Consider the following 12,457-nt stretch of genomic DNA (forward strand, 5'->3'; position numbering starts at 1 on the left):
GGCCAGAGGCGCCTGGCTGGGGAGAAGCCCCGCTGGGGCCCCCCTGGTGGGAAGGGCACCGTGAAGAGCATCCTGAGGAAGTTCCTGGCTGCGGAGGAGAAGGAGAAGAAGGAGAAGGAGGCAGGAGCGGAGCCCCCTGGCCGGCAGCCTGGGGCCGCCCGGGGCCTCCTGCCAAGGACTGGGGGCAGGAGCACCATCCTGTGCCAGCTGCGAGAGAGGTTTGAGCAGAGCAGCTGCCTCCGCTCAGAGGCCAGCCTGCTGCCCCTCCACAGGGAGGGGCGGAGGAGCCTGCAGAAGAAGACGCACAGGCCGGAGCTACGGGTGCTCCACACCACCACCATGGCCATCAGCTGTACCAGGACACCCCCTGCCCGCTTTCTGGCCTGCACGGCCGAGCCCCTGCCGGCCCTCAGCATAGCCACGGTGGTCTGCAGCCCCCAGAGCTGGCTGTCTCACTGTGCAAAAGTCAGTCACTTGGAGTCCAGGCGTTGGCCCAGGAGAGACATCAGCATGTCCTCGGACCCAGAGGACACAGACCCCAGCAGGGACAAAATGCCAGGAATAGGGATCTTGAGCAAGGAGCCCAGAGGACAACCAAAGCCCTCAAAGTCCTCCATGACCCAGGTGGCCGCTCCCAGGGACAGCCACCTGGCTCTGAACCCCACCGAGGGCATCCCGCAGCAGGATTCTGCCTGGGCCTCCCGGGAAGCCCTGCCTGACCACATGCCCCTGTCACCCCCATTCAGACCAGCCAGACCCAGGGGGGCTGGGCCAGCTGAAGGGGACAAGACAGTGGGGCTGACAGCAGAGGGGCTAGCAGGCCACCCCTGGGGGCTAAAAGAGGAGGGCGCAGGGGAGGTCCCTGATGTCATCATGACCGTGTGCAGTTCTGAGGACGAAGCAGAAAGCTCGCTCCCAGCCTCAGACAGAGAGCCCCTCTTCGCCACCCAGAGGCACCTCCCAGAGCAGGGGCCAGCAGCTCAGATCCCCCCGCTGGCCGCTCCCAGAGTCCAGGCTGCACGGCGAGCACAGCCTGCCCTGAAGTCTCCACCCATCACCGTGCGGCTTCCAGTGGTCCACGAAATGCCAGCCCCTCCAGGGCCTCTGCAAAGCACGTGGCCGGGCGGGGACAGGCGGCCCCGGGCTTCAGGAGGGCACATTGCTGGTCCCCCTGCCACTGAGGACAGGGAGGCTGGCCTGGCCTCAGGGGGGCTGAGCCCCTCCTGCAGGACCTCTAAGCAAGGATCCCCAGAATCCCCGAGGGTCACTGCCCCCGTGGGTCCTGGGGACCAACAGCCGCTCCTGACGGTCCTGACGGCCAACTCTCCACAAGGTACCCCTGCTGGGAAGGGGAGCACACACAGCCCTGTGAGTGCCAGTGAGGGCAGGAACCCCAGAACTGCTTCAGGACAGGGTGCTCCTGAGCTCAGCTGCCAGCAGCCTCCCCCACCTAACCACCCTGGTTCTTCCCCATGCGCATGGAAAAGCCCTCCAGGACACAGCACCTGCTCCACCTCTGGAAGCCAGCAGGGACCGGGTTCCAGGGAGGGAGGCGCCGTGGCAGCCCCTGCCCAGGATTTCAGAGGACCTGAGAGTCCCACCAGGAGTGACAGGAGAGTCCTGTGTGGGCAGGAAGACAGCAAAGGTCCCGAGGCAGAGGCAGCTCCGCCCCTGGGGATTGCCCAGGAAGATGCCCACTATGATTGGGGCAAGAAGAGCCTGGCCCTGTTAGATGAGCCACCCAAGCCCAGTGGCAGAGCCTGCAGGGCCACAGCACCTGGAGGGAAGGTCCCAAGTCCTACAGGGGACAGGAGGGCACCACCAGGGGACGCCTGGGTCCCTGAGGATAGGAGGGCACCTACAGGGAGCTCCAGGGACCCCGAGGACAGGAAGACACCTACAGGGAGCTCCAGGGACCCCGAGGACAGGAAGATACCTAAGTGGAGCTCTAGGGACCCCAAGGACAGGAAGACACCTCCAGGGAGCTCCAGGGACCCCAAGGACAGGAAGACACCTACAGGGAGCTCCAGGGACCTCGAGGACAGGAAGATACCTAAGTGGAGCTCTAGGGACCCTGAGGACAGGAAGACACCTAAGTGGAGCTCCAGGGACCCTGAAGATAGGAAGACACCTCCAGGGAGCTCCAGGGACCCCGAGGACAGGAGAGCACCTACGGAGAGCTCCAGGGACCCCGAGGACAGGAGAGCACCTACAGGGAGCTCCAGGGACCCCGAGGACAGGAAGGCACCACCACCACCCGGGAGCGCCCAGGACCCTGAGAAGAGGACAGCACTGCTGGGGGGCGTCGGGGACCCCGAGGACGGTCCTGGGGCAGAGTGGAAGGGTGCAGAGGAACACAGAGTGCAGTCGGCTCACCATTGTGCTGCCACAGGAAATAGGCTCCTGGGAGAGACTTGGCCCCCAGAACCTGGCGGGCACCGTTTCTTGACCCCCGGCGAGTCCTCCAAGCACAAGAGCCGAACTGCAGAGGGGGGCGTCTGGGAGGAGAGGGCTGGGCAGCGGCCCCCAACAGGGGTGCCCGTGCCTGCTGGGCCAGAGGAGGCCTTGGGCGCTTGCCCCGCGCCTGCAGAGGCCCTGCTCGGTGCTTCACAGGACAATGCAGCAGTGGGCACCGGGAGCCGAGCCGGCAGAGCCACGGGAGGGGGTCCCCAGCCCAGGGACGCAGCCTGTCGTCCCACACCATGCGGGAGCCCAGCAGGGTCCCTGGCCCAGCAGGCCCGGGACGGAGGGGGCCGCCCACCCGCAGCACACACTCTCGCTGGTGTGGCATCTGCCCCTTCGTGCCTCACCCGGCCAGCTCCAGAGCCGGAAGCCAAGCCTGCCCATGAGAGAGCCCCTGGCCAGGCAGAGAGCTTGGGGCCCACACAGGGACGTGTGGGGAAGCCAGAGGAGGGTGTCACAGGGCACGAGAGGCCACACCAGACTCAAGAGCCAGATGGTTCTGGAAACAGAGGGGCAGCACCAGGGGGCGAGAAGGCTGGGCTGTGTGCAGCAGAGTCCCGGGCACAGGCTGCTCAGGACCAGGCAGGAGGACAGAGGGCAGCAGCCATGGAGAAGCCCTGTCAGCCCAGGGCCAGGGGCCAGGAGCACCCACTGGGCCCCTCAGTGAGGCAGGTGAGGAACCTGGCTCAGGAAGGTGGCCCCAAGGCTGACAGGAGCCCAGCCACTCCCTCAGGGACGCCTGGGGGGTCCTGCAGCCTGACCACCCAGGGAAGGGTCAGTGGGATGGTGTCCCAGGCCTGGGGGCAGCCTGACGGCTCAGCTGACAGAGCACGTGCCGCAGGGGCCTGTGGGGAACCCCAGAGGCCTACGCACAGGGTCAGTGGCCAGGGGAGCCCCAGGGCCCCGCGACCCACCCCAGGAAGCAGGCCCCTTGCAGGGAGGAGCAGCTCTGCCCAGCCCCCACCTGATGCTGGGGGCTGCCCAGCCCCCCAACTCCCAGCCCAGACGGGGCTCCCAAACACACCTGGGGCAGAGAGAGACCTGTCAGAGGGTGAGCCTCACAGGAGGTCAGGGCACTTGGCAAAATATAAAGCCCAGAGCTTCAGCAACCAGACAGCCTTCGATCTGTCCTTCAGGCCCACCTTGCTCAGGGCTAGCGATACCTTCGAAGCCCCACAGTGAGCCTGGCCATGAGCCGCCATGAGCCACCTCGAGCCCCCAGCACGGGGCTGAGGTGTGCTTCCTGCCTGTGACGTGCTGTGCGCATCCCCCACAGACTGTCCACCCTGCCCTCTCCTGCCCAGGCCCCTGATCTTGGGAGAGGAGTGGTCATGTGGCCTGTCCCTCCCAAGGCCCCGACTGCTTCCCTGGGCTCTGAGGCTCCTTTTCAGAAGAGCAAGGTGCCAGCTGTTGCCCTCACGAGGTCCTTGTGTTTATGTGCACTGTCACTGGGAATGTGCCAGCGCTCCCTCCTGACCCGGCGGGCTGCCCTCCCTGCCCTCTCACGGTACTCTGGGCGCCCTCTGCTCCCCTCCCGTGTCTCTACCAAGCACCCAAAACAGAGCAGGGGCTGGTGACCTGAGCCAGGCGTGTGGGAAGAGAGGCAGCACCTCCCCACTGCTGGGCCCGGGCGCATACCAGCTGGGGGAGGCCAGGAGGCCAGCAGGACGGCAGGACATTAGGGGTTCTGCTGGAGCCTGCTCCCACGACAGACCCACAGGCCTGGGAAGTCCCTGGGAAGCCAGCCCTGAGGAGCCACCCCAGGCTGTCCCTGGCCTGCTGCCCTGCTGGGCCAGGCCAGTGGCCATCCACCTCTTCCTTGGCAGAGTGCACTCAGGCCCAGGGCCCTCAGGGTGGAGCATCTGCTGATGTGAGGAAGGGTGGGGAGGAAGGAGGCCCCTGCCACAGCCCTGCCTGCGGTCACTGGTGCCCTCTGCAGGTCCTTCTGAGCTGCTCCATCGGTGTCTCCAATGGGGCCCAGCACACAGGCCCCAGGCCACCCAGAGGCCGTGTGCTGCCTGGACCTGCTGAGCATGGGGCTCGCAGAGGTGCTGAGGCGGCAGCAGCTGCCCTGCTGCCCAGGGCTCCGGTTTCTCTGTGGAAATCAATTTCTGCTTTGTGAAGACTTCTTGGTGCTCAGTTCCTTTGCAACTGAGCAATGTCCTAAAGCACACTCTGGCCCTGGAGAGGGCTCTGGACGCTCACGGCGATCTCTCTTATTTTCTGACCTGAACATCCGTTCAGTGAGAGGCAGGTGCTACTTGAAGCTGGCAGGACCTCCTCGAGACTCTCCTGGGCCTTGCGTGTCTCTCACCCATGGAGGCTGCGTGTGGGGCCGTGGGGTGTGGTGTCCCCTGGGGAGTGTGCACCAGTGTTGGGGCTGGCTTCTGGGAGCTTCCCAGCCCCGGGGCCCAGGAAGCAGGAGTGCAGGGTGCTCCCCGTGGAGGCCACAGCCAGCCTCTGGGAGCTGTTGGTGTGGAGCTGAGAGCCACCTGGAGTCAGGAGGTCACTCCGCCCCAAGGCACCCGTGCAGGGCCACTCCCATCATACTTGAGCAAACATTTCATCTATCTTATTTCTTTATTTATCCTTTGTTCAGAAAGGTTAAGGGGAACCTTTGCCAAAGAATGTGAGGACAGAAGTGAGATAAAAATACTACATTCACCAGTGTTCCCGCTAAAAATAAGCAGCAGCCACACCTCCCTATTTTTAAACAGACCAGAAAGTCCTGCGGAATGCAGGGCTGGGCTGCCGCCCAGCCAGCAGGTGGTCACTGGCCCTCGACACAGGCTGCCGGAGGCCAGCCACACCCCTGAGCCTGTCCCAAGGAGGCCAGTGGGAGAGCCCAACATCAGTGGACTGCTGGCTGCAGCACTGAATGGGGAAGGGACTCCTCCCTGGAGAGAGGCTGAGACCACTGGTGTGGAAGGGTGGGGTGCAAACCATCCTTAGCACAGGGGGGAAGAGGGCAGGGCTCCGGGGAACCCACCTAACCCCTGAGCAGCTCTTCACGTCTGCCCCAGGTGTTGAAAGCCCCATGTGTCAGCACCTGCCCTTCTGCAAGCACCCTGTGAGGTTAGGCATGGTTAGAGTTTCACATGTGTCTTTGCCATTTAAGCTACGATCTTTTAATGATGTGTCCATCCACAGTGTTTATTATTTCCTTCTTTGTATATAAACAATTCTAAAATGGGTGAGTCAGAAAAAATAACTAAATGTGTTTTATTTTATTATATCCTTTAAGTTTTTACTAACTTCATTCAGCTAGAAATAATTTCTAAGAAAGAAAATAGCTGGATTGGGGATGTGCTCAATGGCAGAGGACTCTTGCAGCATGCAGGCTCTGTGTTCAATTCCCAGGCTGAAAAAATAAAGTGTGTTACAAATCTCTTCCTTGTATCTGTGAAGGGCTGCACCAGGCAGCAGCCAGGGAGCAAGGGCGAGCCCACCAGAGGTGCAGGAAGGGCAGAGGTCAGCAGGGCTCTTGCCCAGGACGCCCCAGCACGGGTGCGAGTCTTCTTAGTGTGTGCTGGTGAAGGAGGGGACACCTCCCCCAGGACACCAGGCAGCTCTGTGCCCAGGACGGGCAGCGTGCAGGCATCTTTCCTGATTGGCACAGGCCACAGGCAGCACCCTGCTGGTGTGGAGAGACAGCTGGACAGCTGTGGACAGCTGCTTCAGGCCCCACCGAGCCACCCCAGCCTTTCCAAGTCCAGCTTGAAACAGAGGGTGCTCACCTCACCCATGACTCTGCAGCACAGAAGAATGTTCAAATCTGTTGGAGAAACCAAGACCAGAGAAAGCACCAATAAAGCCCAGGTGGCCTCTGTTCTCTCAGTCAGCCAAGACAGGAAAGCCACAGGCGCACTGCACCAGCAGGCCGCACACTTGACATTCAGGACACACAAAAAACCGAGGCACAGAGGGAGGCCAGCAGGGTGTGCTGCCGGGTCAGGAGAAGAAACGGGTGGGCTTCCGGCTGCAGAGGCCGGACACCGGCAGGACCCAGCGCTTCAGGAGAGCCAAGGTCTGGATTCTGCCCGAGGCCCGGGTCCTTTGCGGATGCGAGAGGAACTCCGGCAAGGCCAGGGGAGACAGAAAGGCTCTCTGGTTGTGTTGATCAGCAGAGCCAAGTGGTCACCCTCTGGGCAGAGTGGCCAGAGGTCGAGGGTCCTGAACAGCCAGGATGACTTTGGGGGCCGGAAGTCAGCATGCTCATGTGTAATGTCACAATCTCTCCCTTTGCCTGCACAAGGTAGAAGGTGCCTGAGATCGTGCCCCCTCCCCCGGCTCCTAAGGGCGCTATATAAGCTGCGGATCTCAGTCGTCGCAGATGACTGGTGGTCAGGCCTGCCTGCTGAGGGCGCTCTCCGAGAGGGCGCTCAGCAGGGAGGCGGCTGGGGAAGGCCCTCCTGCCCTGGCTCTAGAGCCGTGGGCACCAACATACACTCAACCCTGGGCACTTCGCCAGCTCTCTGCCCGGCCCCGCCCACCCGCCGGCCTCTGCGGTCTACTGGAGACGCTTCTCCCCAGCTCGCGTGGAAGGGACAGAATGGGAATGGGCTCAGGCTCTAGGCCCGCGGAGGTCTGCTTGTGACTTGATGGTTTCCTGGTTGTGTCGAGGTTTCAGGGGAATCAGGGGAAGGGACCACTTGGCAGAAAGCCTGGAGGCCTTCCCCTCAGTCCAGTGAAGAGCCTTTGGCCTGTTCAACGCGACTAGGCAACTGTGCCCCCCCCATTTTTGGGAGGGTACCAAGGATTGAACCCAGGGGAATTTAACCACTGAGCCACATCCCCAGCTTTTATTTTTTATCCTCCCTTTTTAATTTTTATTTTAAGATAGGGTCTTGCTAAGTTGCTGGCTTTGAACTTGTGATCCTCCTTCCTCAGCCTCCCAAGTCCCGGGGATTACCGCTGCACACCACCTTCCCTGGCTAACTTGGACCCTTTCTGCTTAAGTCAAGGATGGATTCTGTCCACTCTAATGAAGATCCAGGGCGCCACCCACAGTAACCCAGCAGAAGACTTCTGGGCACACTTGGCCTTTTCTGCCTTAGCAGCTGAGGTCCACATGTCCACCACAGGCAGGGACCTGCAAAGAGAGTTCAGTGTGCCTCCGGCCATCAAACAGGAAGGCTCCAGTTTTTAAAGGAACAGGAATACCTACCCCATTCGGGAATGTGCTGAGACAGGTGAAGCTGATGGGACCAAACATCAGATTTTCTTTTTCAAAATAAAGCAATTTGGCAATAAATACCAAGAACCTATAAAAGGTGCAGACTTGCTGGGCTTGGTGGCCCATGCCTGTAATCTCAATGGCTCAGGAGGCTAAGGCAGGAGGATCCAGAGTTCAAAGCCGGCCTCAGCAAAATTGAGGCGCTAAGCAACTCAGTGAGACCCTGTCTCTAAGTAAAATACAAAATAGGGCTGGGGGTGTGGCTCAGTGGTGGGATGTCCCTGAGTTCAGTCCTTGGTACCAAAAAAAAAGTGCAGACTTAGTAATTCTGTTTAGGACTCATATTAATATTCCACTTTTTTATGAAAATATTAAAAAAACAACCTGCTTGTGTGGTATTTATTATTCAAGATAAAGACACAGATGACATGAAAGTCCATTAACAAGATAAAATAAACTATGGCATGTTATTCAGGAAAATGTTATAAAGCCATTTAAATTTGTTTTTAAAACATAATTTTCTGAAATGAAGTGTCTTACCACTTGGAGTTTTTAAAATCCCCTACAACAGTAGGCTACATATACACGGATACAAAGGGGAGAGTAGGATACACGCGGGGAGGGGGCGGTGTCCCTGGTGGGCAGCAGTCGGCAAGCACCCCCCTAAGCCGGCCTGCAGATCCCAAGGACCACACTTGGCTGACATCCTCAGTGGCCAAGGATCCTGGCCCCCACAGGCTTCAGGCCCCCTGCCCCTTCTGGTGACTCCGCCTAAGTGACCATGCCCAGTGGGCCTCAGTTCCCGTCTCTGGGCTGGGGGCGTGGCAGGCGAGCCACCCGGAGTAGGGCGCCGCAGGTGGGTGGGCCGGGTCACCGCCCCCTCCGCACCTGCGACCCGCGGCGCCACGCCACCGCCTCTGGCTCGGGGCCAGCAGAGGGCGCTGCTGTCCCCGGAGCCCAGCCCGCGGAGCCCCGCGGTAGGTGGGGCTGCGCAAACCCGCCCCGCGCCGAAGGTCGGCTGCTGCCCACCCCTGGGCCCGGCGGTTGGCTGGAACGAGGCCGAGCCGGTAGAGGCGAGTCGGCCACCTCCTCGGAACGCAGGCGGGTCCCCAGAGCCGGGCGGAAGCGCCTCCCGAGCCTTGGGGAGCAGGACCCAGAGCCCTGCCGAGCCGCCAGCTCCGATGCCCTGGCTTTGGGTCCCCGTCGGCGTGTGTCGCGCGCCGACGTGGGCGCTGTCGCCTGGGACGGGGGGACGCCGGGCGAGCTCCGTCCTGCGCAGCGCTCGCTGCAGAGCTGGCTCGGGGCCTGCGGAGCCTCGGCGCGGGCCCAGCCGTGTCGCCAGCGCAGCTCGCGGCAGGGGCGTCTGGGATCCGGGTGCCTCCGGCTGGTGACACGGACGGGCGCGGTGGTTTGCGCGTCCCTTCCCCTCCTGCTGTGAAGAGCTGGACCGCCGGGGCGCTGGGTCCCACCCTGGGCAGCTCGGCAGAGGGCGCACGATGGAGGCCCGGCGCCGCGGTGACGCCGTGACACGGGGCTGCCGGCGGAGTGCGGCTGTGGACCAGCACAGTGCAGCTGTGCCCCGGGCAGCGAGGAGGAGCGAGCGACGGCGGTGGCCACGAACCCTCGCGGGAGGACTTCCGTGTTGGGGAAGGCACCCGTCTGCGCTGGGCGTGAGCAGCAAGCGCTGGACCCAGTGTCTGGCCTTAAAGCCGGTCTGTCACTTCTCCCCGGGCGTGGCCCGGCCAGGGAGGCTCAAGGAAAGAGCCAGAGACCATAAATCTTGCAGAGGCCAATGAAAATGCAAACCCGAGGCCAGGAGGCGAGAGCCAGCGTTCACCTCCTGAACAAAGTCTCCTGTCAGTGCCAAGTATGGGAGGAGAGCTGCGGTGAGGTCCCTGCAGGCCCTCTGTGCTCCTGCAGATGGGGAGGGGCTGAAGAAGCGGGGAACCCAGACCAGGGCTCCCCGGATCGTCCTGGCGCCTAGGGACAGGCAGGAAAGGCGGGGGTCCCTGCGCGGGACCGCTGTTTGTGTCGCGGGAACCCCTCTGCCACAGAGGGCCACGGGAATGCCAGAGGTTAGCAGGTCACAGTCCTTTTTTAAAACCGGCAAGGGCTGGGGATGTGGCTCCAGCAGTAAGGGGCTCGCCTGGCATGCGCCGGCGCTGGGTTCCATCCTCAGCACCACATACAAACAAAAAATAAAAAGATGTTGTGTCCACCGAAAAGTGGAAAATAAATATTTTTTTAAAACTTGGCAAATCCTACTTTTTCTGTGGACTTCCTCTTTGTCCCTGCTAGTGCACGTGAGGGTCACGCTCTTTGTGGTACTTGGATATGGCCTCGCCTTGTCCTCGTCAAACTCCATAGAGGCTTTAACTATTGTGTTTTATTGTAACATAATGTGTATCCTGTTTTAGGCCCCTTTGTCGTTGCTCTGACCAGAATCTTGACAAGAAGAGTGAGAGGAGGGAAAGGCACCTGGGGCTCAGGGTTTCGGAGGTCAGTCACTCCTCTGGGCTGCGGTGAGGCACAGCCTCCTGGGAAGGAGTGTGGCCGGGACAGCGCGGCAGCCTGGCCCCAGGAAGCAGAGCTCAGCTCAGCTCACAGTCGCAACCCGAGGCAAACCCACCTGCCTGCAGGGACCGACTAGTCCACCTTCCCACTCTGAGCCTTCCTGCCTTGTCCCGCATGAGAGCTTCAGGGGGACCTACATCCCAGCCGTGACACATCCCCTGCCATTCACCCACTGAAACGCACCATTCGTGGTTCTTTGGACACAAGTTGTGCCAGCCGGCACCGCTGTAGGGACAAACGAGGCAAGGCACCCAAGACAGCAGGACACAGTTTTATTTGGCTGCGGCCAGGTTCAGAGGGCACAGCTTCTGCTGTAATCAATCAATCCCCTGAACCCCGAGTTCAGGGGGTCTCAGAGTTTTATACCCAGTGTGTAAGGGGAGGAGCTCAGAAGTCCACAGTCTGCAGAAGTTCACATAAATCAGCTTTTTCTCTCACTGTTTTGGGCAAGTTAACTCTTCAAGGACCACACCTGAGAAGGGGAGAGCCTCTTCTCCCCTCTCTCTCCTCCCCCTGCCAGCTGTTACCATGGAGCCCATTTGTAACTTATCTTAAAAATGCAGACATCTCTGTGAAGCCCAGCTCAAGGCCAGAGGCCTGGTTTGCACATTTCTTCAAACTACTGTACTGGAGACGTTTGTGAAAAACTAGTAAGGGGTGTCCAGCACCTGGAGGGATGGTATCTTCCCCGCCAGTGGCCAAGTAAACAGGGCGACACGAAAATAGCAAGTTTATCTACATGGGACTCTTTTGCAGAGACTATTGCTCATAGTCCTAAGATCAGCCCTGGTGGAAATTTCTGGAGAAGCCCAGGTTAGACCCTCCTGTGGAGAAGGGGCCCCTCCAGCACCACAGCCTCTCCCAGGACCCTCCATCCTGGAGCCACGCCCAGCCCACCCTGCCCCCTGGACTGCACCCTGCTCTGCCCCACGTCTGCTTCTCTGGGTGCTGTGTTGCCCTGTCTGTGCTGAGGCTTGTGTTTTTGGTTTGTTTTGTTTTTGGTGCCAGGTTTCAAACCCAGGGCTGCTTAACCTCTAAGCCCCCGCCCCCTTTTTCATTCTTCAGTATGTTTGCTTATTATTTGTTCTAATTAGCTCTACATGACAGTAGGATGCACTTGGTCACATCCTACATAATGGAGCAGACTCCTCTTTCTCTGGTTGTACATGATGTAAGATCACATTGGTCCTTGATCCCATATGGACACAGGTGATAACGTCAGTTCACTCTGCTGTCCTTGCTGCCTCCACATCCCCTCCCTCCCTCACTCTCCTCTGCCTATTCCAAAGTAACTCTGTTCTTCCCTAGCCCCCCTTATTGTAAGTTAGCATCCACATATCAAAGAAAACATTCAGCCTTTGGGTTTTGGGGATTGGCTTTTTGGCTCCAGCACCATCCATTTACCTAAAAATGCCATCATTTCATTCTTATTAAAGGCTGAGTAATATTCCATTATGTATATATACCACTTTTTTTTTTTTTGTACCAGGAATTGAACTCAGGACACTCAAACACTGAGTCACATCCCCAGCCCTACTTTGTATTTTATTTAGAGACAGGGTCTCACTGAGTTCCTAAGTGCCTTGCCTTTGCTGAGGCTGGCTTTGAATTCTCAGTTCTCCCATCTCAGCCTCCCAAGTTGCTGGGATGACAGCATATGCCACATTTTCTTTATCCATTCGTCTGTTGAGAGGAACCAAATTTGGTTCCATAGTTTGCCCCAACCCCTTTTTATACTTCAGAGGCAGGATCTTGCTAAGTTGCTTAGGGCCTCCTTAAATTGCTGAGGCTGGCTTTGAACTTTCGATCTTCCTGCCTCAGCCTCAGCTGCATTATCTGACGATAGTCTCTTGAGCACAGAGACCTTGGCTGCAGGGGCCACCCATAGGGATAAGCCTAGAGGGAGGTGCTCACTGTCACACACTCGGGCCTTTGGATGGTTTTCCTGAATCATTACACAGTCTTAGGGGAAGTTGGTCAGTCAGGGTGAAGTATGTGACAGCTTTGTCTGACGAGGTGTTGATGCAGGTGCAGGATAAGGGGCTGGGCGTCAGGGACTGAGCTGAAGGTGCCAAAGGCACAGCCCCTGTTGTGCAGGGGCAGCAGGACTCCAGAAAAAGGGTCAGGAAGACGTAGATCTACTTAAAGAGCTGGCACCCCGGCACCGCCCCTCAGCCTGGGCACCCCTGGCACCTCCCCCCAGCCTGGGCACCCCCGGCACCGCCCCTCAGCCTGGGTACCCCA

General features: G+C 59.7%; 2 protein-coding genes across 2 annotated transcripts in view; both read left to right on the forward strand.

The window, feature by feature from the left end:
* The window catches only part of LOC107140730 (collagen alpha-1(I) chain), a 5,729-nt gene extending 931 nt beyond the window's left edge, over positions 1 to 4,798 (forward strand). The window contains exon 2 of the mRNA XM_048800993.1: positions 7 to 4,798. Coding sequence (XP_048656950.1) covers positions 7 to 3,645 — 3,639 coding nt within the window. The 3' untranslated portion in view covers positions 3,646 to 4,798. The remainder of the gene's footprint in view (positions 1 to 6) is intronic.
* Positions 4,799 to 9,135: 4,337 nt separating this feature from the next.
* Grtp1 (growth hormone regulated TBC protein 1) overlaps positions 9,136 to 12,457 on the forward strand; it is a 33,547-nt gene continuing 30,225 nt past the window's right edge. The window contains exon 1 of the mRNA XM_048800994.1: positions 9,136 to 9,248. Coding sequence (XP_048656951.1) covers positions 9,136 to 9,248 — 113 coding nt within the window. The remainder of the gene's footprint in view (positions 9,249 to 12,457) is intronic.

This window comes from Marmota marmota, unplaced genomic scaffold (genome assembly GCF_001458135.2).
Source record: "Marmota marmota marmota unplaced genomic scaffold, marMar, whole genome shotgun sequence".
NCBI lineage: Eukaryota > Metazoa > Chordata > Mammalia > Rodentia > Sciuridae > Marmota > Marmota marmota.